We start from the raw sequence: 26089 nt of genomic DNA on the forward strand, positions 1-26089 counted from the left end.
CTTTGCATTCTATATTATTCTTGTGTAAATTGATCCTACATGCTACAAGGCTTCTCCTAGTTCTTTTAATATTTGTCAATACCAGTACAGCACTGAAATCACCCATCTCTCATTCTTGCTGTATGACCAGCCTTCTTCCTTTTTGTGTCATACATGTCCTCAAGAATGTCTTTTACAGTATTTCATATGCTCAAGTTACCATTGATAATATGCTGCAGCCTACATAAACCCACCATACAGATTTCTATTGTCCTTTGGATCTTCTTAGATAATGTTTATCCATTAATCAGAACCATAGAGCATTAGTATCAGTACTGTTTTTGCAGTAGCATGAACCTTGAGACATTTGGCCTGAGGTCCTGTTTCATCTGGGGCCCAGCTCATTGTCCCCCTAAAGCTGAGCTGGACTGACTCAATGGATTGCCCATTGCCCTCCTTCCTCAAGGTCTTCTGTACTTATCTCAAGTCTTCTCTTCTCTAACTTATTCCCTTATGCTTGAAAACTTCCGTGTACAGGTCCTCAAATACCTGGGCTCTTAGGTCTTCACCCTCCCAAATTTCTATTACCTACATTTTCCCTCTACCTTAGGTATTCACAGGAATGATCACACCCTTAATCTTAGTATCACTTCTGATCTATCTCTAATATTGAACTCCAAAATTCCTTTCTCCAATCCTAACTTCATATCCTATGTCTACCTCACTCTTCTCTTACCTTCTTTATCCTTCTTTTGGCATCATCATTCCACCCCTCCCTGCTATGCCAGCCCATCATGCCTGCTCTAATTTCACTTTCTTCCCCTTTTTTTTTTTTTTAAAGCAATCGGGGTTAAGTAACTTGCTCAAGGTTATTTCTGGGTATAGTGCTAAGTATCTGAGCCCGGATTTGATCCCCAGGTCATCCCAACACTGCAGCCAGTGCTCTTACTCTCTGAGCCACCTGGCCGCTCCTAAAAATCCCCTTTATTTAGTTTATTTTTTTTTGCTTTTTTTTTTGGAGGGCAATTGGGGTTAAGTGACTTGCCCAAAGTCACTAGGCTAGTAAGTGAGTCAAGTGTCTGAGGCCGGATTTGAACTCAGGTCCTCCTGACTCCAGGGCCGGTGCTATATTCACTGCACCACCTAGCCGCCCCCACTTTCCTCCCTTTTTAAGCCTTAACCAGTTTAATCATATGCTGTCCCCTTCCCTGGGAATCCCTTGACCCCTTAGAGGGAAGAGGGGGAGAGAGAGACTCAGGGATGATTAAGAGGATTGCTGTGCAGCAGCAGCAGCAAGGGCCTATAACTTGGATAATATCTTTCCTGTAATGGACCTAACTGGCACGATTGTGTGATTTTCTCCATCAGTGTTCTGCAGCACATGTATATGAATAACAAAGGTAGAGGGGAGCAGAAAACCCAGGGCTGGGATTTTGCAAGACATATGTGGCAATGGGACAAGGAGACAAGGGATTCCCAGGGAAGGGGTAATAGGTAAGAGAGGAGTGAGGTAAACATAGAAGGATTTACTAATCACCCCCTGGCATATGGGCCATTTTCCTCATAGTTCAACACCTCAAAAACCTTTCTATACCATCAAGATCATCTAGTCCAATCCCTTTATTTTTACAGATGAAGGAAGTGAACCCCAAAAGGTCAGGCAACTTGCCCATAGTTACACTAGTAAGTGTTTGAGGCAGAATTTGAACTGGGGCCTTCCTGGCTCCAAATCCAACTACATATGCACCACACTTTACTTCTCTTTTGTCTAAGAACCAACCTAACTAAACATGGTCAGGCTCATCAGCAGATTGACTAAAGAGAGATGTGGGTTTTGGCTATAAACTTCAAAGACCATTTACTTATTAAATCACAAAGGTTTTTTATCTGCATAAGTGGAGAGAATAACCCCATGAATAAAACTCTCAGATTCTTGATGTAGTTGAGCAAGCAGCAGGCAGTGATTATATCTCCCTGTTAGTCTGGTGGAGAAAGGCCTGAGTCAAGGGATTTGGGATAAGTGACGAAAACTTGGGAGACAATCTAGGGCCTCAGCCTTTCCCACCTCCTCAGACTGTCCTTATTCCACCTGAGCCAAGGGACCTGCTCAAGATCTCTTATAAAAGAACACAATCCAGAGAAGTACTGCATTGTCAAGTCCCCAGGATGGCCAGCTCGGCCATTCAAGGAGGCTCAGCAGGGTTGGAGAAGCCTCGGGCTTGTACAGTCTAGACATCATATCTGGAAGTGCCTCCTCTAACAACCTCCAGCCAGGGGCTGTTCTACTACTCCAGCTGACGTTCCCAGACCACACATTTTATGGCAAAATTTTTGTTTTGCCAGTGGATCAAGTGGCACATTTTGAAAACAAAGGCATAAAGCTGTTTACCTGGGGTTTATCGCAGAGAACAGTGCTTTGCCATAGCAGACTGAGGCTATTAAGTTCAGCTGAGCTTTTCCCCAGCACAGCTTTCTGAAATGCAAAATGAGATTTCTTTCCCCCTGTGGCTGACACAGCAAAAAAGATGAGAGAGGAACTAGTCAAAGAAGCCTGCAAAGTGAGGCAGATTTGAGAGCCACGAGGACTGGATACAATCCTGAGTGTGTAAATGGGGTCCCTGCTTTACAAAATGGGTGTTTCTGAAAAGATTTGTAAGTACTAAGTCATAAACTGCTTCTTGTTTTAAAGGTGCTGCAGGCACTCGGAATCAGGAAACCTTGGTTCAAACCTTCTCCCCCTCCCCACAATATTTACTAGTTTGTATGACCCGGGTGAGTTATTTAACCTCTGTGCCTCAACTCCTTATCTATAAAGTGAAGGGGTTAAACTCAGTGATCTCTAAGGTCACTTAAAATTCCAAATCTATGAACTTGTGCAACAAGCATTTGTTAAGTGAGGTATGGTGGAGACAGATAACACAAAAACCAGTCTCTGTCCTTAAAGAGGCTACATTCTATTGTAAGTGAGGCAGGGGAGATGAGGGAAGAAGCATTAACTCCTTAGGGGACTGTATCAGCAATGCCATATTCACAATGCCTATGGAGATTACAAATATGCTGATATAATTATCCATTACAAAATACGTCATGCTTGCCATATGGGGAAATAAACTAGAAAATTTATTAAGATACCAAAAGACTGAGTCCCAAAACCAGAAAGCGAAAGCCATCAGAGTAGTTATGATATTGGCACAGGTAGATAAAGTAGAAAGCACCCACATTTTCAAGCCTTTAAAACAGAACAGGCTACCTCAGGCAAAGGTCCTCCTCTCCCCACGCACAGCAACCACCCAGCGTCCTGGAAGCGCACTCCCAGCAGCTCCGGCCCCTGGCAGTCCTCAGCAGGAGTCCTTAGCAGAAAGTCCTTAGCAGTCCTAACTCAAAAAGGGCTTCGCGCTGCCCATAAGAGATGGTACTGAAGCTGAGTCTTGAAAGAAGCTGGGAATCCTAGGAGGTAGAGGTGGCATGCTAGGCACAAGGGACAGACTATACAAAGGCAGGGGGTGGATGATAGAGTACCATGTCTGGGGAATGGCAAGTTGATCTATGTGACTGGAATAATGAGTACATGAAGGGGGAATGTTGTGTAAAAAAAAATATGGAATTTAGCAAAAATTCTAAGGTGAATTCTTTGTAAAATGAATGATTACCCACTAGGTCATTTGATGGTAACGAGGGGATACAAAAGACATAGTCATAGTATTTAAAGACTTTAATGTCTAAAGAGACATAGCAAAACTTTCAAAGGAGAAAGATATCAGAAACCTTTCCAAAGAAATATACCCACAACCCCAGATGACCACTATTGAGGACAGAATCAAAGCCAATGCTGGGGGGGGAGGTGGGGATAATAATCAAGATTCAGCTTTGCTCAAATCTTCTCCAAGCCTCAGTTTCATTATTTGTAACATGAGGAGTTTGGAGGAGATGCCCCATCCAACTCTATGTTTTATGATCTTATAATTATAAGTAGAGAAAAGCTGGGCTTCTCTCAGTGAATAAAGAGTCATTTGCCAGGAGGCCTATTGGGTAATTTATAGGGAGAAAAATCAGGAGAGTCTGCTATGCCAAGAAGCTTCACCAAGCATCCTGGGATGCTAGTAACATTGTCTCATGCTGATATCAAGTATGAGCTGGCTCTGAATCTTGGCTATTTCAGGTGACAACCCTCATTGCTGCCATCTTTCCCCTAATAAGATCAGCAGTACTTAAAGGAAGAAAAAAATTCCTTTATTTCAAATTCCACCAAGGGCTCATCAAGAGAGAACCTTGCCTATATTTATTCCTTTTCTCCATAGATACTCCAAGCTGTCCGATCCAGCAAACTGGCTGAACATTAATGCCACGAATGGTCAGATCACCACGGCGGCTGTCCTTGATCGAGAGTCTGTCTACATTAAGAATAATGTCTACGAGGCCACGTTCCTGGCGGCTGACAATGGTGTGGCCCAGATCTGCATTGTTCATGCTTCAGTGAGACCCTAATGTGATGCATTAGCAGGAATGATGCCCTGACAGAGTTGTCAGGATAACTTATCCTTTTCCCAGGTTCTACAGTCAAAAGAAAGGGGGAGAAATGTGAAAGTGGGACAGGAAATTGGTGGAGTAAATTAAATGTGCACAGGATTCAGAATGTGTTATTAAAGGGAAGCCAAGGCAAACAGAGGATTGATTTGTGGGGTTTGCTCAGTGGGGCCTGTGCTATGCTTCTGACAGCTTTGGAAGAAAGTAGGGAAACTGGAAAAGGGAGCTGCTGCAGCCTTTGCAGAAGGCCATAGTCACAGCGAACAAAGCAGAGGAGTCAGGGTCTGACCTGCCCTTTCATTCATTTACTATGTGCCAGGCACTGGGCTAAGTGTTGAGGATGCAAAGAAAGGTAAAATATAGTCCCTGCCCTCAAGGAGCTCACAGTCTAACAGGGGAGACAGCATTCAGATAACTATATACAAACAAGCTCTACACAGGATCAATTGGAGATAACAAAGGGAAGGCCCTAGAATTAACAGGAATCCTAGGAATCAGGAAAGGCTTCTTGGAGAAGGGAGGAGAAAGTAGAAAGACCAAGATCACCCACTGCATCCTGGGCCATTACCAGTCATCTTGACTTTTGTCTTGCCACCGGACTTTGATGGTTGGAGGAGAGAGGCTGAACACTTGGCATAGCTCTGCCTCCCTTAAATCCAATTCACCTGAAAGTCAAAACGTCCCTGTCATGATGTCATTGGTCCTCTTCCAGAATGAAGGACGAACAACAATAATAAGGATTTTAGCTGGAACTTGAAAGAAGCAAGGAAAGTGTGGAAGTAGAGATAAGGAGGGAGGGAATTCCAGGCATGGGAGGAAGTCAGTGAAAATACCCAGAGTTAGGAAATGGTGTGTCTTGGGCAAGGAGTAATACCAAGAAGGCCAATGTCACTGGATCACAGAGTATGTGTAGGGTGACTGGAAAGGTGTCAGAAGACTGGAAAGGTAGGAGGGGCCATTGGTTCAAGAAACATTTATTCTTGTGTATAAGATACTATGCTAGAAAGCAAGGAGAATATAAGAAAAGTATTTCAGAAAACTTGGGTTTTAGGTGAAGACCATACTGATTAACTCTGTGACTTCAGACAATTTACTTGTCCTTTTTGGGCCTTCAGTGTCATCTTCTTATAAATAGAGGGGCTAAAAGAGAGGATTTCTAAAACCCCTCGTATTTCTGCCACCACTAGGAGCAATAAGTGAATGTTGCCTTCACTAACATTACCATGTGAGGGAAAGCTTCCTGTCCATCAGAGCAATACAAAACCAAAATGGGCTCCTGTAAGAGGTAGTGAGTTTCCTGTCAGTAGAGGTGTTACCTCGAAGGCTGATTGAGCACTTGTCAGGGAATGTTCTAGCAGAGATTGTAGCTCAGACTAGACGAGATGGCTTCTGATGGTTCTTCTGCCTCAGAATGTCTAATATTTCTTTTATTCTAATCCTGTTCTTCCTGGGAGAAGGTTCTACAGGTGGGAGTTCTACAAAGAAAGGCAAGAAACAAGCTTATAGTTGCTGCTTCTTGGAAAAACTTACATGTGTGAAAGTAAAATCTCAGGCTAATGTTAACCCTCCAGTTTCCTCCTAGGTCCTAGCCTTTTAAATCTTATAGGAGGCCATACCGGCCGCTCTCTCCCCTGAGTGCTGTGGAAGTCAAAGGTGCTGCCCTGATATTTGTCCTGCAAAGACAAAGGGCCTGGTGCCCTTCCCTCTGGTCCCGCTGTCCCTCCCAGAATTGAAATTGCATGAAGATTTCTGAAAAATGAATCGTCACTATAATAGTGCAGCCATAAAAATGCACATGAAAAAACATCTCATTTAAAATTCCTTCCTGAGTGCTCAGGGTAATGGCTAAAGTTTTATCTAGGTTAATAGAATCCCTTTGCATGTCTTCCTGCTTATGTGCTGTGTCATCATCTACTTATCAAAGCAGCTTTTCAAAGGCAAGAACAAGGCTGCCTTTCCTTAAATTTGTTTTGATGTGTTTTGTGAAAGATTAAAGAGACATCCCCTCGGATATATTTTTTACACACGGCCTGCTTCAACAAGAACAGGCAGCTGTTAATGCAAGGTCAGGTGCCTCCATCTGAAACCAGACCCAGGATTAGAATATTACTGTTCTTCTCTCTTCTGTCCTCACCTTTGGTAGTTTGAGAGCTATGCCTACATCCCATCCCATCAGGAGGGCAGCTGCAGCCCCCAGGGAATTAGTCACGCATGGTTTAGAGTCTTGTAGAAAAATTGGCCGCTACAACTGGCTTGAGGGTGAATAAGATGTCACTTAAGCTTGTCCCCTCTGTAAACTCTGAGCCTCAGTTTCCTCACCTATAAGATGGAATGGGATAGCAGTCAAAATACTTGTCCTGAGAAACATAGACACATTCTGGATGCTGTAGGTTTTCTGTCTTTGGGGGTATCTGTGAGGCCTGAGTGGATACTGCATGCATCCTCCATTCATTGGAGACAGATTGACTTTAGGAAGGGAGCAGATCAATAAAGGCTTTCCATACTCTCTATGATTTCTTGGGCTACTAAGGGAACTCTGTCTAGCTGACAGCTGCCTGCAACACATCTGCCTTGACATTATAAGTGTCATATGGGTTCCTGATCTCCCAGGACTGAGCTAAGGAGGCATCTTCAGGGTTATGAAGTTGGATAGTATTTTCTTCTATGTTTGACAGGAGGCCTAGGGAAGATCTTTAACTAGGTCTATAGGTCACCTCTTGAGGTAGCAGCAAGACCAAGAATGGATTCCTCAGGTCAGGAACTCTAGTCTATATCAGGCCAATAGGATGTAACAGAAAAAAAAAAGCATTAGACTAGGTACCCTAGATTCACAAGACCTGGGATCTTCTCCCTTTATTCTTCCACTAATAATATGTGTGATCTTGGACAAATTCTTTTATCTCTGTAAATCTCAGTTTGCTCAGGTGTCCAATGGGGCCAGTAATGCCTGCTGTAACTTCATAAGTCCTACCATGGAAAGAAATAATATTTTTTTTATTTTTTTGCTTTTTGGAGGGCAGTTGGGGTTAAGTGACTTGCCCAAGGTCACACAGCTAGTTTTTGTGTCTGAGGCCGGATTTGAACTCAGGTCCTCCTGACTCCAAGGCCAGTGCTCTATTCACTGTACCACCTAGCTACCCCAGAAAGAAAGAATATTAAAATGAGTGTCATGAGAGCTGGGTTCTAGTACTGACATCAATAGTAGAAAGGGTAGAAAGTCCAAAAATCTGGGCTTTGATCCCTTACATGCTTATTCTCTGTATGACCTAGGGCAAGTCATTCTCCTTCTCTGGGCCTCAACGTCTCCATCTATGAAATGAATAGAGTGAATTGAAGATTCCCTATAATATTTCATGGCATAATAATAATATATCACATTTCTATAGCACTTTAAGATTTTTACAAAGTACTTTGCATATATAAGCTTGTTTGATCCTCCCAAAAACCCTGTGCTATTATTTTCCCCATTTTACAGATAAGAAAACTGAGACTCAGGAAGATTCAGTGACTTTCCAGGATCATTTGAATCAAACCAGATCTTGAATTTTTGTGTATATTTTTTTGCAAAGCACCCATAGAAATGTAAGGCATTCTTATCCAAAAATATTCACTCCAAAGGTCACTGAGGCTCAGAATAAATTAGGACTTGTAAAAACTGTCCCAAGACACTTACTAAGGAGGTTAGACCCTTTGAGTTTAAACCTTAGATTATTAAGGGGCAGGGTGAGCAAGTGTTATTAATTCTAAGGAACCTCAATTAATATTCCTTGTGATCTCTCCCATGGGTAGACCTTGCAATCATTGAAACATAATATTTAGAACTGGAAGAGACCCCAGAGTCCAGTCCAACCTGCTCATTTTATAACGAAGTATACAAATTGTAAGTAGCACTTATATAGCACTTTCATATTCACAAAGCAGCTCTTCAAATATGATCACATGTGATCCTCACAACATCTTGGGAGGTATCCTTTTTTTAAAGATGAGGAAACTGAGGCAGACAGAAGTCAAAGGGCTTACCCAAGATCACACAGATAGTAAGGACGTTTTGGAATTCAGATCATCTGATTCCAGGTCCAACACTCTATCCACTGAGTGACCATTTTAAATATGATGCAACTAAGGCTCAGAGAGTATAAGTGGCTTTCCTGAGATTACACAGTTTTTAAGTGAGTGTATGAGGCCTGAATTTGCCCAAGTTCATATAAGAATCGGGCAACAAAGTCAGGATGCGAACTCAGGACCTCTGATTCCAAACTTAGTGTTGACATCTATAGCAGCAAGCACCCCAAGCGTCCCCAGGGTGGCTGCCAACACAGGTTCTTGGATCTGTTTTGATAGAGGAAAGCAACTCAAAATGGGTTAACAAGCTTACTTTAATCAGTCAAACATATATTGTTTACCTAGTTCAGGGGAAAAAGGTCAGCACCCCGAACTTCAGAGTATACAAACAGAATTATCAAGACAGAGAAACAGATCAAGTAGACAGGTTTCCAAACTGTCCAACCATTACATCCATACCAAATCAACATCTGGGTTTTTCAAAGCCGGGGGGCTCTCAACAACGGCTTCCCAGAGTCTCATCTGATCAAATCACAGAACACTTCTCAAAGTGAGCCCCAAAACAAAGCCTCACATCAGGGCTTATATAGCCTTCTCCTGGCTCAGAGAATGCAACCACCCTCCTGACCCACTGCCCAATCACACAGCATCAAGGTGTGGACATTCCTGAAAACTAAGCCTCCTGCCACAGGCTCCATGTGACCACATTCAGTCTATTAGGAGGCAGAGTCTATTTTCCAATCAAGGAAGGTTCTCAGAGTCTCTTAAGCCTATCAAAGGGCCTGGGGCAGGGAAGATCTTTAAATTTGCATCCCCATTACAACATCACACTTCTTATCTGTGAGTATAATGAGATCAGAAAGAAGGGAAGGGAGAGGAAGGGGAAAAAGGAGGAGGAGAAAAGAGGAACAACAACAACAAAACACATTTGATTTTCACAACATCTTGGCAGGTAGATGCTGTTATTATCCCAGTTTTTACAGATAAGGAAACTGAGGCAAACAGAGGTTAAGTGACTTACCCGAGGTATAAGGTAGGATTCATCTTCCTGACTTCAAGTCTAACATGCTATCTGCCATACAACCTAGATGCCCTGAAAATAATGTAGATCCTGCATGAAAAATAGAAATCAGTGCATCATTCTGCCCATGTTCTGCTAGCCTGAGAGCAGACCTCCAAAGAAGTCCCTTATCAGGCCTTGGAGTAATTGGTGGCAGGGAGGGGGGTAAATTTCTGCTAAAAGGTTGGGTGATGAGTCAGAGAATCTGATCTGACTCTCCATGACAGGATGTCCATGTCAAAGTTCAGGGTTGGAAAACCCAGGCAATTGAGGGAAACTGAAGTAGGCATCACAAAGAAGGCAGGAACAGGGAGCTTTGAAGCCCAGACAGGGATCCAGCTGTCCAAAGGGCAGCAGTTACAAGAGACAATGGAGAGAGAAGTAAATATTGGTTGTAGCCTTTTATGCAGCTACTGTTGATATGATGATGACAACAATGAAGATGAAAGGATCACTAAAAGGAAGTAACAGAAATAACAGTAGTGGTCCCAGAGAACCAATAATGAAACATACCTCCCTTCCTTTCAATAGAGAATTGAAGGATTACAAGATCAAATTGCTGCACCCATCATCAGGTTCAGACATTGTATGGGGATTTTCTACTTAACTGTTTTTCTTTGTTATAAAACAGAGCTCAATTCTTGGTAAGGAAGGATGTGTATCTAGAAATGCCTGTGATATAAAAACAAAAAGCATCCATAAAACTTTATGATTATTGCATTATCAGGAGTAGCGAGGTGGTACGGTGGATAGAATGTGAAACCCTGCAACAAGAAGACCTAACTTCAAATCCTGCCTGTAACATTTACCAGCTCTGTGTGATCCTGAATAACCAATTTACCTAACCTCTCTCAGCGTCAGTTTCTTCATCTGTAAATAGCATCTATGCCACAGAATTGTCGTGTTCAAATTATTTCATGTATATAAAGCACTTGTGTAAACTTGAAAGCATTATATGTTAGTTATTGTTAATGCAATTAATGTCAAAAACAGAGCGGGAGAGGAAGGGGAGGAGGGAGAGAAGGAAAGGGAGGGAGGGAGAGGAGAAATAGATGCAGAGAGAGAGAGAGAGGGAGAAGGAGGGAGAGAGAGAGAGAGAGAGAGAGAGAGAGAGAGAGAGAGAGAGAGAGAAAGAGAGAGAGAGAGAGAGAGAGAGAGATTTTATGAAGTGTTTACTATGTGCCAGAAATAAGTACTGGGGATATAAATATAAGTGAGCAACACAGTCCCTCCCCTCAAGGAGCTTATATTCTAATACGGGAAGATAACACATAAAGGGAAGCTATAAAACAGAGTGGGGGAGAGCTACACCCACAATAACTATGGTTTGGAGCTGACCAGGAAGTAGCATGGAAACCTGAGCCCTGGCAAGATAAGATAAACTGACCAGAGCCAATAGACCCCGGGGTGGAATTCAAATCACTAGTGAGGAAGACATGGAGGTGACCATGCTGGAGAAAGTCTAATATTATTAGTCTTTCAATGGGGGAGGAAATTGATAGTTGAGAAAATATAGTATGACCCCTGGTATTTCCAAATCCATTTAATGAATCACATTCTTAAGGAGTTCTGCCAAACCAAGTGGAAAAAAAATCAGCGACTGAAAAGGTAACAAAACCCTGGCCCACTTACTGTTTTGGTACTTTCATCATCAATATGACAGTCATGGTCAAGGGCCAGGTAGCATGACGAAGAGGACTGAGCACTAGAATCAGTCAGAAGACTTGGGTTCCTGCTTGTGAGCCTCAGTTTCCTCATCTGTAAGATAGGAAAAAACGATACATATAATGCCTACCCCAGAAGGTTATTGTGAGGAACAAATGAGAAAACGGACTTGGAAGCATCCTGTAAACTATATAGTTTTATGCAAATGAGATATCATTGTTGTTGTTTTAATTGTTATTGCAATACCAGATGCTAGGTGTAAATGATCATATTCTAGGTGTTTTTGTCTATGTCAGTTTCTGTGTGGGTTGTATGTGACTGTGCCTTTATGAATATGGTGATTGTGGGTTGGGCAGTTCTGTGTGTGATCTTGCTGTCTGACCCTTCTCTCCTTCCATAGGGATCCCCCCAGCTAGCGGCACAGGGACACTGCAGATCTATCTCATAGACATTAATGACAATGCCCCAGAGCTGCTGCCCAAGGAGGCCCAGGTGTGTGAGAAGCCAAACCTGAATGTTATCAACATCACAGCTGCAGATGCTGACATTGATCCCAACATTGGCCCCTACGTCTTCGAGCTGCCTTTCATGCCATCAGCTGTGCGGAAGAATTGGACCATCACCCGATTAAATGGTAAGGGTCTGGCAGCTGACTTGGGACTCCAGACTGTCACGATAACTTCCCTTTACCTTCCTTCACCCTCCTCCTGCCCCCACCCCAGTCACGGTACAAACCCAAGAGCTCATCAGGGAAGATTCATATCAGATCTGCTGCAGAAACCCTTAGTGTCCTGGCACTGAGCTTGGCTAACGCAGCTCGTAATTATGAGTGGTTATCAGGACCAGACTGGATATTAATCATCCACAATGACTGAGAAGAGAAGGCAATTATCTGTCTTCCTGGTGTCCCAGAGCAATTGGCCCAAGCTATGGTCAGGATCAATGGCTGTGCCTTGGGCTATAATCACCCAAAGGTGGCCTCTTAATAGTGGGCAGAGGGAAATGGGAAGATGCCCTGTCACAGATGGTTGTACAGCCTTTACACAGATGCCAGACAGCCATTCCTGCACATGGGTGAAGGCAGAGTCTGGGCCACAAAGTTAGCAGATGGGATTATTATGTTGCTTTTGGATCTGCACTCCCATCCCCAGCCCCCACCTCTACATTCCAGGCCTGAAGATGCTTTCCTGATACTGTCTCTCCCCCCATCAGTAAGAGGTATGTACCTACATTGCTGCATCATTTAAAATCCTGGAGGGCAGCAGCCATTTCATTTTTTACTTCACATCCCTAGTCAGTCTTTATTAAGCACCTGCTATGTACCAGGCACTGTCCTAAGGCTGAGAATACCCCAAAAAAGGCCAAAAATAAAAGACTCCACCCTCCAGGAGCTCACAATCTAATGGACTAGTTCCTGGTATATCAGTTATTTCATCAGCCAGGGTCTATTAAGCACCTACTATGTGTCAGGGACTATGCTAAATTTATCTGCTAAGAATATTATAGGTATTCAATAGATGCTTATTGAATTGAGACCAAAGCAGGAGTGAAAAGCTTTCAAATTGTCACTGAGTCAGAGGATTAAGAGCTAGGAGAGAGTTCAGAGATCGCCTAATCCAAACTCATTTTATAGGTAACGAAACTTGAGTGAGGTCCACAGAACTCAGATGTCTCGGGCAGGGATATGAACTAAGGTATTTTGGCTCCAAATTCAGTGTTCTTTCTAATGAGTTGCCCCTTCTCTCCATTGTTATTGTTCAGTCCCGATTGACTCTTCATGACCCCATTTTGACAAAGATACTTGAATGGTTTGCTATTTCCTTCTCCAACTCATTTTACAGATGAGGAAATTGAGGCACACAGGGCTAAGTGACTTACCCAGGATCATAGCTAGTAAGTGTCAGAGGCCAGATTTGAACTCAGATCTTCCTGACTCGGGCCTGATGTATCACTTCACTGTATCACCTACCTGCCTCTTCACTCCCTAGGACATCTTAATTAAGAGCTAAACTGAAGGCATTTTTCTTAGAAATGTCAGCACATGCATGAGAAATTCCATCCTATTCAGAAGGAGGTAGAAGCCACATAATATAGCCAGAATAAAACTTAGCCCCCAGGGAGAGGTGCAGAATTATCTTGCTAGGCCCTATGATATGGTTTTATGGAAAGTCAAAGGGAAAGCCACCTTATTCAGTCAGAGCCTAAAGGATTCAGGTTAGTGCAGTACAAAGAGCTGCTGTGAGTTAAGACACAAGACCTATGTTTTGACCTTGTCTCTGCTTAGGATTTAGCTATGTGTTTTTGAGCAAGTCACTAGCTTCGGTTTTCTTATCTTTCAAGTAGGAGATCATAACAACTTGCCTATCTTATGGCCCAATAAGATAACAGATGGGGGGAAATTTTCAAAAGGAAAAAGTGCTAGAGAAACTTGAAAAATATTATTACTTTTATTTTATATAGATATTACTTCCTTTCCTCTCTAACCCCTCAGGCTCCCAGAGAGCCTCTCAGAGCCTGATTGGGGGAATGAAGCTTAGTGGTTTCTCAATAGATACTGTGTTTCCCCGATAATAAGACACTGTCTTATTATTTTTTTTTTGGACAGAAAAACACCAGAGGGCTTATTTTCAGGGGAGGGCTTATTTTAATGAACATTGACAGCAATTTTAATAAACAGGTAAATGTGAACAAAAAAATGTACCAGCAAGCAAATCACTGGGGAAGAACAGGATGACGCGCTCACTGCTGCAGCTCTGATTGGATGCAGCTTGGAGCGCGGCATGCGTTTCACTGGAGGGGGGGGGGGACGGTGCATACAGAGGGTACCGTAATGTAGCGTGTAGTGCAGGGGATCACCTTCACTACAGTAGCAATCTCAATAGGGCTTATTTTCGGGGGAGGGCTTATTTTAGAGGAATCTTACACAGTAAGGGGAGGGCTTATTTTCGAGATAGGTCTTATTATCAGGGAAACACGGTACATTCTTGGTCAGTAGTAGAAATTCGTAAGACTCCTGGAAATGTCTTCAGGAAATATCTAAGTGAAAACTCTTGGTCTCTCAAGCTAGTGGAGGCAGTGGAAGGGGCATAGAGCTTGGAGTGAAGAGGGAACTGCTTTGTCTAAATGTGTGACAGTGAGCCAGTCACTGGACCTCTTCTGAACCTTAATTTCCTCATTTTTAAATGGAAATAATACCTGCAATATTTACCTGATAGGATTGTTATCCTAAATAAGATAATCAATCAATAAACATGAATTAAGCATTTACTGTATACCAGATGCTGTGCTCAGCAAAATGCTCTGGAAACCTTAAAGGATTTTATGCTTTATGTATACTTTATCCATGTGTAGTTTACACATACCTGCTTATGGATATGTGCTATCCCCTCAGTAGAATGGAAGTTCCTTGAGGACAGCGCTTGCTCTGTTCTTCATTGGAATCCCCAGTGCTTAGCATGGTACCTGGCGTTTAGTGGGCAGAGGTTCATAGATTTAGAGCTGAAAGGAACACTAAAAAGTCATCCAACCCAACTCCCTCATTTTACAGAGGAGGAACCTGAGTCAAAGAAGTTGAGCAGCTAGCCTCGGGTGGTACTTCTAGTGTCTAAGGCCAGATTCAAATCCAAGTTTCCCTGACCCCAAGCCCAGCATCCAGTCCACCATGTCAGACTGCCTCTCAGCTGCTGTAATCATTACTATTGCTAGCCCAAAGCCCATTTCATCCAGAGGCTTCCACTGTCTCCCCGCTGACCACCACAGACCCAGCTCTCAGTATGTAGCATGCTTGAGTGTACTTGCCTCCTTCCCTCTTGCTCTGGCTGTGGTAAAGGGCAGCAGGAGGGAGAGAATGGAGGAAAGGCTGTTGATGAGCTGCCAGTGTGACATCCAGACTTAAGTGCTCTCGTATCAGAGCTTTGTATAGTGGAGCTTGTTAAGCTTTGCACCGAAGCCTGGAGGAGGAAGGGCACTCACCTGCAGTCACAACTTGACTGAAAAAAAAAAGGATGTCTTTAAAACAAAAACAAGAAATAATGCTGAAAACTGGAGATGCATATTTCATTTTAAAGAATTCCAAAATCTAGGTGGGCCTCCACGAACATGAGGAGCCAGAGCAGAGTCAGACTTATTTTTAGAGAGGACTAAACTTTACTAGTTGGTCCATATTCTCCTAGCACCTCTCTATTTCCTCCTGTTATCTGACTCTGAGCTTCTAGGTTCCATACAGGCCTAGTAACACCCAGGCCATACTTTCCATTTTCTCTCCCTTGCCTCTTTCTTTTCATACTTGCCCCTCTCTTCCTATTTATCTTTTCCTCTCTGCTGTATCTTCCCTTCCTCATTCTTTTTACCCTATTTCTTTCCTCTATCATTCTCTCTCTCTCTGCTTTTCTTCTTATTTTCACTTTTTTCCTTTCATTATCTCATTCTTTATTGTCTTTTATCCTCTTCTCCTTTCTTCCTATCTTCTCCACCCCTCTTCTCTTTCCCTATCCCCTCCTTTCTTCTTCAACTCAACATTTATTGTATCTACTATGTACAAGGTGATAGGGAAGCTAGAGACATAATCAAAATAATCCCTGCCCTCAAAGAGTTTATATTCTCCTTCTCTGCTTCCCTCCCTCTTAACTCTCTCTCTTCCTCCTTCCCTCTTGTCCATACTTTTCCCTTTCTCCTATTTCTGATTATCCATAGGTTTTAGTATCTCATAGTAAGCCCCTTGGGAAAAGCACATGGTGAATTCAACTTGGTGCTGTCACTAATGCCTTGCAGCCAGATCATGGATCAGGATTAACCCACTCTCATGAATTTGATTGATGATAGGTTTGGGAGCCTGACAATGTCCCAGCTTCCCTCTTGCTTATGCAGACAGAGCCCCACAGCTCGTATTGGGAATGTTTCCCCAGCATCTCGCACTCATGTCTGCTTGTTTTGTTCCAGGTGACTATGCCCAGCTCAGCTTGCGTATCATGTACCTCGAGGCTGGAATGTACGATGTTCCCATCATTGTCACAGACTCAGGAAACCCGCCTCTGTCCAACATGTCTATCATCAAAGTCAAAGTGTGCCCTTGTGATGAAAATGGAGACTGCACCACCATTGGTGCAGTGGCTGCTGCCGGGCTGGGCACAGGGGCCATCGTCGCCATACTGATATGTATCATCATTCTGCTAAGTGAGTATTGCTTCTACTGGAGAGGGGAGGAAGGGGAGGAGGAGCATCCAGGCCCTTGGCTCATGTCCAATATTTGTGCCCAAGCTTCACTAAGAAGCCTTATGCACCAGGCAAACTTCTCCCTACACTGGAACCCCTTAAAATATGTAAACTGTAGCTGTAAGGTTCTTCTGGGAGGATGGCATGGGAGATTGGCAGAATGGCTTGATACATGCATTTTTAACTTTTCTAGTAATGAGACCTTACAATAGCAGAGTTTTAAGGGATCATAGATATCATCCAGTCCAATTTCTGTATTCTATAGAAGAAGGAATTGAAGCCTAGGGAGACAAAATCACTCTCCCCAAGACCACATGACACTGAATGAAGCTGGGACTAAATTCTTCCCTCTACCACATATTACCTGTGTGATCTGGGGTGAGCTACTTAATCTCTCTGGGCCTCTGTAAAATGAAGAGATTGAGATGGCCTCCAAGATCCCTTCCCTCCCTGCATCTATGATAACACTACTTCACTCACTTGGTCCAGATTGCTTATGAGGAGAATGAGAACCAGGAGGAAGGAGAAATGAATGAAACTATGAAAGGAAAGGAGAGGCACTAAATATTTAAATATTTCTTTTTAAATAAATATTTTATTAATATTTATATATTTGTATATTGATTTTTTAATATAAAATTTTAAATTTAAATATGAGGCTGGCCGGCCCACCTTTGTACCTATTTAGTCTATACTTCCAACTATACATGTTTTCTCCCCAGATGGAATGCAAACTCCTTGAGGGCAGTGACTTTTGCCTCTATCTTTGTGTGCCCAGTGCCTAGAAGAGTGCCTGGCAGATAGTAGGTATTTAATAAATGCTCACCAATTGATTAACTGATTGATACATAATAAGTGTCTTTGAGAAATACAAAATAAATAACTCCATGATGTCAGAAGTAACAAGAGGAAAAGAAGGGATGACTATTTTCCCCTTCAACTCTAAGACACAGGAGGCTTTGTAGTGATATGCCCATAGACAAAGGAAGATCAGGATTGGAGTGGGGAAGGGTAACATTTACTATCCAAATCCCAAAGGGCTTCTGGTGTGTGTAGTAGGGGCTAAGATGATGGGGACCATCCCATGGAGCATGTGAAGAGGCTGCCCTGGCTCTTTGGGATGATGAAGCAATCCCTTTATTGGTCTCACCATGGAGATAAGGGGGGAAGGGGAGTCAAAGGGTAGGGGTCAGTCTCTTAAAGGTCCATTGAGCGGGCTACTCTTCCTAGCTTAGTGGCCAATCCTTTTGGTGCAGACACCCCTTTAAGACCAAGGGATAAATAAAGAGACTGCTCTATCATCCCAAATTATCCCATTCCATCATGGCTAAACTGGGCAGTTCAGCTCATGCTCCATGAGTTTATGTCCCACAGACTCAAACCACACCCCTCCATTCCCCTAGAGATATTCTCTTGGGGATTTGAGGGAATTGGGAGAAGCAAACAGAATCCTGGGAGGCCATTTGTGAAATCATGGAACATCAAAACTGTTAAGAAATCTTAGGCACCTAAGTAGCACAATAGACTTGAAATCAGCATGATTTGGGTTCTAATCCTGCTCCTAGCTGTGAAACTGACTCTGAGAAAGTCATGTAGCCTCTCTCAGTTCCCTCATCCATAAAACAGAGATAGTAGCACCTACTTTTACATGGTTATTATGAAGCTCAAATAATATAACATACATAAGATATATGATATAATATACATAAAGCACTTTGTAAACCTCAAAGTGTTATATAAATAATACCCTTTTTATTATCTTGTTAAGGCAACCGAAGTCTAGAAAAAGAAACTTTTTCAAGGTCACACAGTGAGTTAGTGACAAAAGCAGGACTCAAACCCAGGTATTCTCACTCCTAGTCTGACTATCCCTCCCCAGCTGATAGCAGGCCTGATTCTGATGTGTCCAATATGGGAAAGAAACTAAATCACCACTTGGACCACTGCTCTGAGGCATCAGCTGCCTGTGAGCTGCCCAAGGAAACCCAAGAATCCAAATTTGAGCCATACTGAGGCCAGGAAATATCCTGTTCTTATTTTCAGTTATTTTTTTTGAACCTCAGGAATCTGCCTTAGTGGGTAGAGAAGGCTACTTCTCCTCTAAAACCCAATGAAGTAGTCATTGGCCACATTTTAACAGTGAACCAAGGCCTGTGAGTTTGGATTGGACTACTTGAATTCTGAGGGAGGGATAGCTGGACCAAATACACACTTTCTTGGAAATCAGAACTGAACAGTCATATCTCATTGTGGAAAACAATTGGGAAAACAAGCCAAGGATTAAATGGGGGAGGACGAGGCTGGAGCGGGTACATTATCCTAATGTGCTACAGCATGTGGGTGCCAGGCAGAGCTAATGGCATAAGCTCTGAGATCTCCATTTAAACACACTGGGCCAGGGGATGCATGAGAAGCAGAGAGATGGAAAACTGTAACTTGGGTTATCTCTAATGGGAGTCCCACTGCTTTTTCCTGCACATTGGGAATGAATATTTACCCCAATGCATATTTTTTTTCAGCTTCCCAGGTTTCTGTCCCCACTGTGCCAAGCTCTGCTCAAAGTTATATAGCGTTATCATTTTTATCTTTGAATTTGCATAAATTTAGTTAATGTTAGTGCTCATGAAAATGCAAAAGGGACCAGAATGCACAGGCAGCAGCCCTCTGGGGCCCTCCAGCGTTCTTCCTCTATCTCTTCTGTCCTCCACCTCCTCTACCACAGTCTCTTACTCCTGTCCCCTGCTTTAGCCAAGTTTGTGATAATGTACTCATAGAAGACTGCATTAGAATAGCCAGAGACCTAGGGTCACCACTAGGGGCCCATCACCTGGTGGCCTTTGACCCTGACTTTAATTTTGGTCACCATTTTGTGTGCTTCTGAAGGGGTAAACCACATCTGGCATCACATTGAAAGTAGGGGAAGGACAGTGCTTGGGTCCCTCTACTCACTTATCAATGCCTCCTCAAAATGTTTGTGACGTCCTAGAAAACTGTGAAAGTTTGCATCAGACTTTCCGAAGCTAGGGGGAAAAGAGGAAATCCAGGATCTAGGTTTTTTTTATCCTTTTTATAAAACTTCACTTCAAGGTACAAGATAACCTCCTGAACATTCTGTTGACTGAAATTACCTTTGGCTGAAGGGCACTGAATTTAAGAGGTTCCTTTCCTCATTTTCAGATGCATTATCCCTCTTTAAAGGATGGTTTTTATTAGCAAAGCTTATTTTGACATTCATTGTCAGTCTAATTGACTTTTTTATGCTTGAGAGCTGAAAAAGCCACATGAAGGATAAGAAATGTAATTTATGATGAGTGGGTTTGGGGAGGGAGTGATGCCAGTTGGGGGGGAAGGAGCGGAGAAGAGACATTTTTACCAGTTCTGATACCTTTAAATTACACTGAGGTTGGCAGTGCAACCTGCTACTTCGGAATCTTCATTTCAATGAAGAATGTTTGACCTCTGGCTCAGAATAACCCCCATCAGCTTCAAGCCAATAAGGCTGCCAGAGCACGGTGTGTGTATGTGTGTGTGTGTGTGTGTGTGTGTGTGTGTGATCAGTTAATCAATCAATAGGTTTTTACTAACACATACTATGTGCCATGCACTGTTCTAGGCACTAGGGATATGAAAATAACCACTCTCCAGGATTCCACATTCTAATGGGATCACCTTTGCTTTCACTATGAAGTCTAGAAAAAGAAACTTTGTCAAGGTCACACAGTGAGTTAGTGACAAAAGCAGGACTCAGACCCAGGTCTTCTCACTCCTAGTCTGCCTATCCCTCCCCAGCTGATAGCAGGCCTGATTCTGATGTGTCCAATATGGGAAAGAAATTCTCCCTTGGCCACTTGGTGTGGGGCACAGATCCATAGTCACCTGCCCATATGGAGAAACCCAGTACTCAGATTTAGCAGGAATCCATGCAGCCTAATCAATACAATGAAGCCACTCTTCCAAGTGATATGGGAAACACCAAATGAGAAATATCAAAACAGTTGATAAGAGGAAAGATTTCTTTTCCCTTTTGAACCCCCTCTTGAAGACTGAATCCTAAAAATATCAAGCCAATTAGTATCTTCAGGAAAAAAGAACACTGGCTTGAAATCTTAGTCCTTACTCTGCCACTGACTTTGTGTGACATCAGAGAAATCATTTTCCCCTTTGGGCTTAAGTTTTCTCATCTGTAAAATGAGGGGAGGGAGGAACATTGAACTAAATTATTTCTAAAGTTTCTTCCAGCCAATACACTCTAATATTCTGATATTCCTTCATATTTGTTTCTTTCCTTCACTAGCTAAGTTCCCATAGTGTTAGGGACTGTCTAGGAAAATCACAGGCCACTGGGAAGGACAAATTCATTTATCTGGTTTGTTAAATTAATAAAAATATTTTTTCAAAAATAATTTTCTTAAAAAGAAATGCATAATAAAACATATCATCTCTGGGGCTTAGATCCAGAAGGGCCCTTGGGGGCCATCTAGACTAGCCACCTCATTTTACAAATGAACAAGCAATTTAGCAGCTTGTCCAAGATCACACAGGTAGGAAGTGGCAGAGCCAGCACCTCTAACTCCAAATCCAGCACCCTTTTTTGGCTCACCACCCCAAAAAACAAATTGATTTCTAGGTGACTCCATGCAGAGTCCAGATGGATTTGTAACTGGAGCAATGCTACTTTCCATTCTGTTGTGGGAATAAAATGCAAGAACAAGCCCAACTTTGGCCATTGATATGCTCCAAGTCTATCCTGTAAGGAAGTTCTGACAGCATGGTTAATGGCAGGCTTTCTCACCAGGTGGAGAAAGGGAACATGGGAAGCCCGTGTAGCCCTTACAAAACCACCTTTGTGCACCAGGCAGGTAGCTTGTTGTGAATGACTCTTAGAAAACAGCAAAGGCCTTTAAAAGGCTCACTAAATAGCTCAGAGGTTTTATGTCAGAGAGGAGAGTTATATTCTCCTACTGCTCACAAGCAGATCTCGGCTAAGCATTAAAAAAAAAAATGCTGAACTCTGAAAACTGCACCGTGAGCAGGACGAGGCGGCAGTCAGTTGGCACTGAGTGCCAGTAATTAGCTGTCCAGTCCTCTTCTAGTCACTTCAGCACCTCCGTGTTGGGCATAAATACCACAGCCCTCAGAACAAGGAGAGAAAATAAGGTAAACTGCAAGCCTCCTGTTCATCTCAGCTTCCAGAAGGAGCAGGGGCCACTTCATTCCCCTGTTCTCACTGGTGCAGGGTAGAGAGAGGAGGTGAGAATGAAAAACTGGGGAGGGGCTGGGGGAAGCTAGAATGCAGAAGGCTTGATGTTCTTTTTTTATCTATATCTTTTGTTTTCATATCACCTTCATTTCTGAAAATAGCCCTTTCCCTCCCCCTACCCAGAAAGCCATCCCTCATAACAAAGAATAAAAAAGGAAGAGGGAGGAAAGGGAAGTAATTCAGCAAAATTAGCCAGCATCTCATCTGAGTCTGAGAGGATACCACAGAGTCATAGATTCAAACTGAATGGACCTTAGAGGCCACTGAGCCCAACTCCCTCATTTTACAGGTGTGGAAACGGAAGCACAGGAAGATTCAGCGATTTGCCCAAAGTCATACAACTAGTGTGGGATTCAGGTCTTCCATTACCATACCATCAAACTGCCCATGCAATGTTCCTTACCCATATTTCCCCACCTCAGCAGAGAAGAAGGTGAAAGAAATGCTGTGCTTCCCCCCCCCCCACAATGGCTCCCTGGAGAGCTCAGGGCCTGAGGCACAAGGTCACTCTGTCCCCATCCCCTGGCCCTAGGTATGAGATGTTTTGAGTACACTACTTGTGGGCCATGTGATACTTCGAACACGCTCATCCCCATTCTGGGCCCTTAAATCATTCATCCCTTAGTCCAAACATTTATTAAGTGCCTACTGTATTTAAGAGGACTGTTCTAGGCTCTGAGGAAGATGAGAAGTTTAGAGAAGACACTGCTATCAGCCCTCATTCAGCATACCTTTAGTAAGCCTATACTATGTGCAAAGTGAGAGGCAAAAGGGTGCATCATGCAGGATTTGGAATTGGGAAGACAGATTCAAATCCTACCCAGAACATTACCTGTGAGACCCCAGCAAGTCACAAAGTCTGTGCCTCAGGCAACTCCCTCAAACTAGGTCTTTTCTCCAAAGCCACAGAAAGATTGTTGAGGGAGAGACAAAATCACAGATCTTTCACGAAGGCCTATGTGAAAGGTGCCCTATTGAGCACTGGGGCAACAAAAACAAGAATAAGTCAGCCCCTTGTGGAGCTTACTCCTGTAGGGTGTGACTGGTACACAGAGGAAATACATTTTAGGAATCAGAGAGCACTAACATCTGGGGTGGATGGTGGAGAGGGATCTGGGAAGGCTTCATGAAGGAAGAGGTTATACCTGAGCTGAGCCTTGAAGAATGATAAAGATTCTGAGGGGTATAGGTGTGGAAGAAATATGTCCCAGGGCTGGGGAATCACTTGTATGAATGCCCTGAAGAGGAAGACAGAATGCCAAAGATGAGGCAAAAGCTAGTTTGGATAGTCCAGTTTCACTGGGAGGTAGAGTGCCTGGAGAGTGTTCATATGAAATAACACTGGAAAAATCAGCCAGAGCCAGGTTGTGGAGAGCTCTCCATGTAGATTCCAGCCAAGCTGGGGAATGAGCCACAAGCACAGAGAATTATAGTAGACAATATTACACAATCAGTGCGCTAGGGGGTTGCAGAACAAAACCTTCTATCCTAGGATGAAGATTATGAGAGATCAAAAATCTTCCATGATGCAGATACCCAGAGATCTCTCCCGGCTCCCTGTGAGTTCCTCCTGATCATGAAGGATCAAATCATTAGACAACAAAGCTTTGCAGAGTACCCACAATGTGCCTAGCGCTGGGCTCAACACTTTCAGGGATTCAAAATTAACATCATGTTGCATCTTCCCTCCAAAGGCTTATAGTCTAACGCAGGTGCAAAGAGTAAAACTGAGGAATAAACAGCAAATGATAATTGGGCTTCTTTGCATAATGAAGTGCTAGGCTGTCATTCATTCTAAAGTGCTAGGGAAATTCAGAGGCTATCCCTTCCTGCTCTTCATTCTCTGATCTCAGAAATCAGTGAGGGCTGGAAGAATTGAGCAAGGCTCCATGAAAAGAAGTGGTCTTGGGAATGACTTTTAAAAAAGATGGATGGGCTCTGAATGAGTGCTGGGTAGGAGAATGAGCATTTGGGTTAAGAAGGCAACAAAACATGAAGATGTGGGTGTGATATCTTGTGGTGAAAAGAGCACTGAATTCTGAGTCCTACAAACTGGGTTTGAATTCCAGCTTTTACTAGCAGTATGGTCCTAAGCAAATCACTTCAAAAAGTTACACCTCAGTTCCCTCATCTGTAAAATGGGCACAATAATATTTACACTATCTGAATGCTAGGATCATTGTGGGAAAGGTCCATGGTAAATCTTGGAGCGGTGAGTTATCATTATTATTTCAAAGGCAGGAGTGACAAAGATGTGAAACAAAAGTGACAAGAAACAACAAAAAGATCAGGTAGCAGAGAACAGAGAAGAAAGGAGAAGAGATTGGGCAGCTAGGTGGCGCAGTGAATAGAGCATCAGCCCTGGAGTCAGGAGGACCTGAGTTCAAATTCGACTTCAGACACTTATTAGCCATGTGACCTTGGGCAAGTCACTTAACCACAGCTGCCCTGCCTTCCCCCCTGCAAAAAGCCCAAGAAAAGATAAAGGAGAAGAGACAGAGAACAAAATTCAATTTAAACAGCATTTATTTCAGCATTAACTGTACCTAAAGAAAATAATAACCAGCATTTAAGATTTGCAGATTGCTTTACATTTGTTGCCTCATTTGAGCTTTACAACAGCCCCATGACATAGGTGCTATTACTATCCTTGTTTGACAAATGAGGAAACTGAGACTGAGTGAATTAAGTGGGTTGATTGATTGACTGATTGATTGATTAAACTGAGACTTAAGTGAATTAATTGCCCAAGGTCACAGTGTCTGAGGCAGGATGTGAGCCTAGGAAAGGGACTATTCCTGCTTCACTGGTATAAGAAACTCTCAGGTGAGGGGACCCCCTCTACCAATTTGGATCATCACTTTCTCTGCCACTTACAACCTTAACAATTTCCTAGAACATTGAGGTTAAGTGACTTGACCTGGGTCCCACAACCAGTATGGATCAAAGGCAGGACTTAAATCTACAATGTCCTGGATTTAAGGGCCAACTGTGTTCACAATGCCCGTAAACATGCCTTGTATATGCAAGATATATCCACAATAAATACAAGATAATTGGAGATTGTTCCATTGTTTCAGTTGTGTCTGACCTATGTAACTCTGTGAACTTTGTCCATGGGGTTCTCTTGGCAAAGATACTAGAGTGGTTTGCCATTTCCTTATCCAGTGTGTCCCCGTTTTACAGATGAGCAACTGAGACAAATAGAGGTTAAGTGACTTGCCCAGGGTCACACAAGTATCTAAGGCTGGATTTGAACTCAGATCTTTCTGGTTCTAGGCCCAGTGCCCTACCCATTGCACCACTTAGCTGCCCAAATGGGGATAGGGAACACTATTAATAATTGGAGGGAAATCAGGAAAAGCTTCTTGCTGAATACAGCCCTAAAGCTAAGCTTTGAAGGGAGCTAGGGGCTCCAAGAAGCAGAGATAAAAGAAAGAGAACATTCCAGGCATGGGGGATAGCCTATACAAAGGCACAAAGGAGAGAGGAACATTATGTAAAGGAAGCAGCTAGTTTGGCTATGATGCAAAGCATGTAAAGTGGGAAGCAGCTAGTTTGGCTATGATGCAAAGCATGTAAAGTGGGGGAGGAGCTGGAGCCAAATTGTGAAGGGCTATAAATGCCAAATTAAAGGATTTATATTTTATCCCTAGAGGTAATGGGGAGTCACTGAAGGTTTCTGAGCAGAGGAGTTCCATGGTCAGCCTTGTGCTTTAGGAATATCAATTTGGCAGCAAGGTGGAGTATGAAATGGAGAAAGCATTGACTAGAAGCTAGAGAGCTAATCAAGAGGCTACTGAAATCAGTAGTCTAGGTGACAGGCAATGAGGGTCTGAAATAAGCTGGTTATGGTGAAAATGGAGAGAAGGGAAAGAATGCAAGAGATACTGTTTAGTAGAATTGATAAGACTTGGCACTGTTTGGATATGAGTTGTGAGACAGAGTGAAAAGTTAGGATGACTCTTAGTTTACAATCCTGGGTGAATAGAAGAATGGTGATACCCTTGACAGGGATAAATAGAATGATATACACCCAGACACAGAGACAGTATGGCAGAGATAGAATGAGTAAGAGGAAAAAAGAAGACAAAGACTGAGACAAGGGTGGGGGGGTAGAGAAAACAAGAAATGTACAGTGAAAAAAAGGATGCAAAAGTGGGGGGGAGGGGGAGAGAGAGAGAACAAGGAAGAGGAAGAAGAAAAAGATAATCAGGGAAGGAAGGAAAGAAAGAAGGAAGGAAGAAAGGAAAGGAATGAAGGAAGGAAGGAAGGAAGGAAGGAAGGAAGGAAGGAAGGAAGGAAGGAAGGAAGGAAGGAAGGAAGGA

General features: G+C 43.0%; 1 protein-coding gene across 2 annotated transcripts in view; it reads left to right on the plus strand.

The window, feature by feature from the left end:
- The window catches only part of CDH4 (cadherin 4), a 464937-nt gene that overhangs the window by 430079 nt on the left and 8769 nt on the right, over positions 1-26089 (plus strand). For both annotated transcript variants that reach the window (XM_069072522.1, XM_069072523.1), the window contains 3 exons: positions 4278-4420; positions 11691-11924; positions 16229-16462. In XM_069072522.1, coding sequence (XP_068928623.1) covers positions 4278-4420; positions 11691-11924; positions 16229-16462 — 611 coding nt within the window. The remainder of the gene's footprint in view (positions 1-4277; positions 4421-11690; positions 11925-16228; positions 16463-26089) is intronic.

This window comes from Petaurus breviceps, unplaced genomic scaffold, assembly GCF_028583685.1.
Source record: "Petaurus breviceps papuanus isolate PSGF00001 unplaced genomic scaffold, PetGlider_PUasm1.0 90847, whole genome shotgun sequence".
Classification (NCBI taxonomy): domain Eukaryota; kingdom Metazoa; phylum Chordata; class Mammalia; order Diprotodontia; family Petauridae; genus Petaurus; species Petaurus breviceps.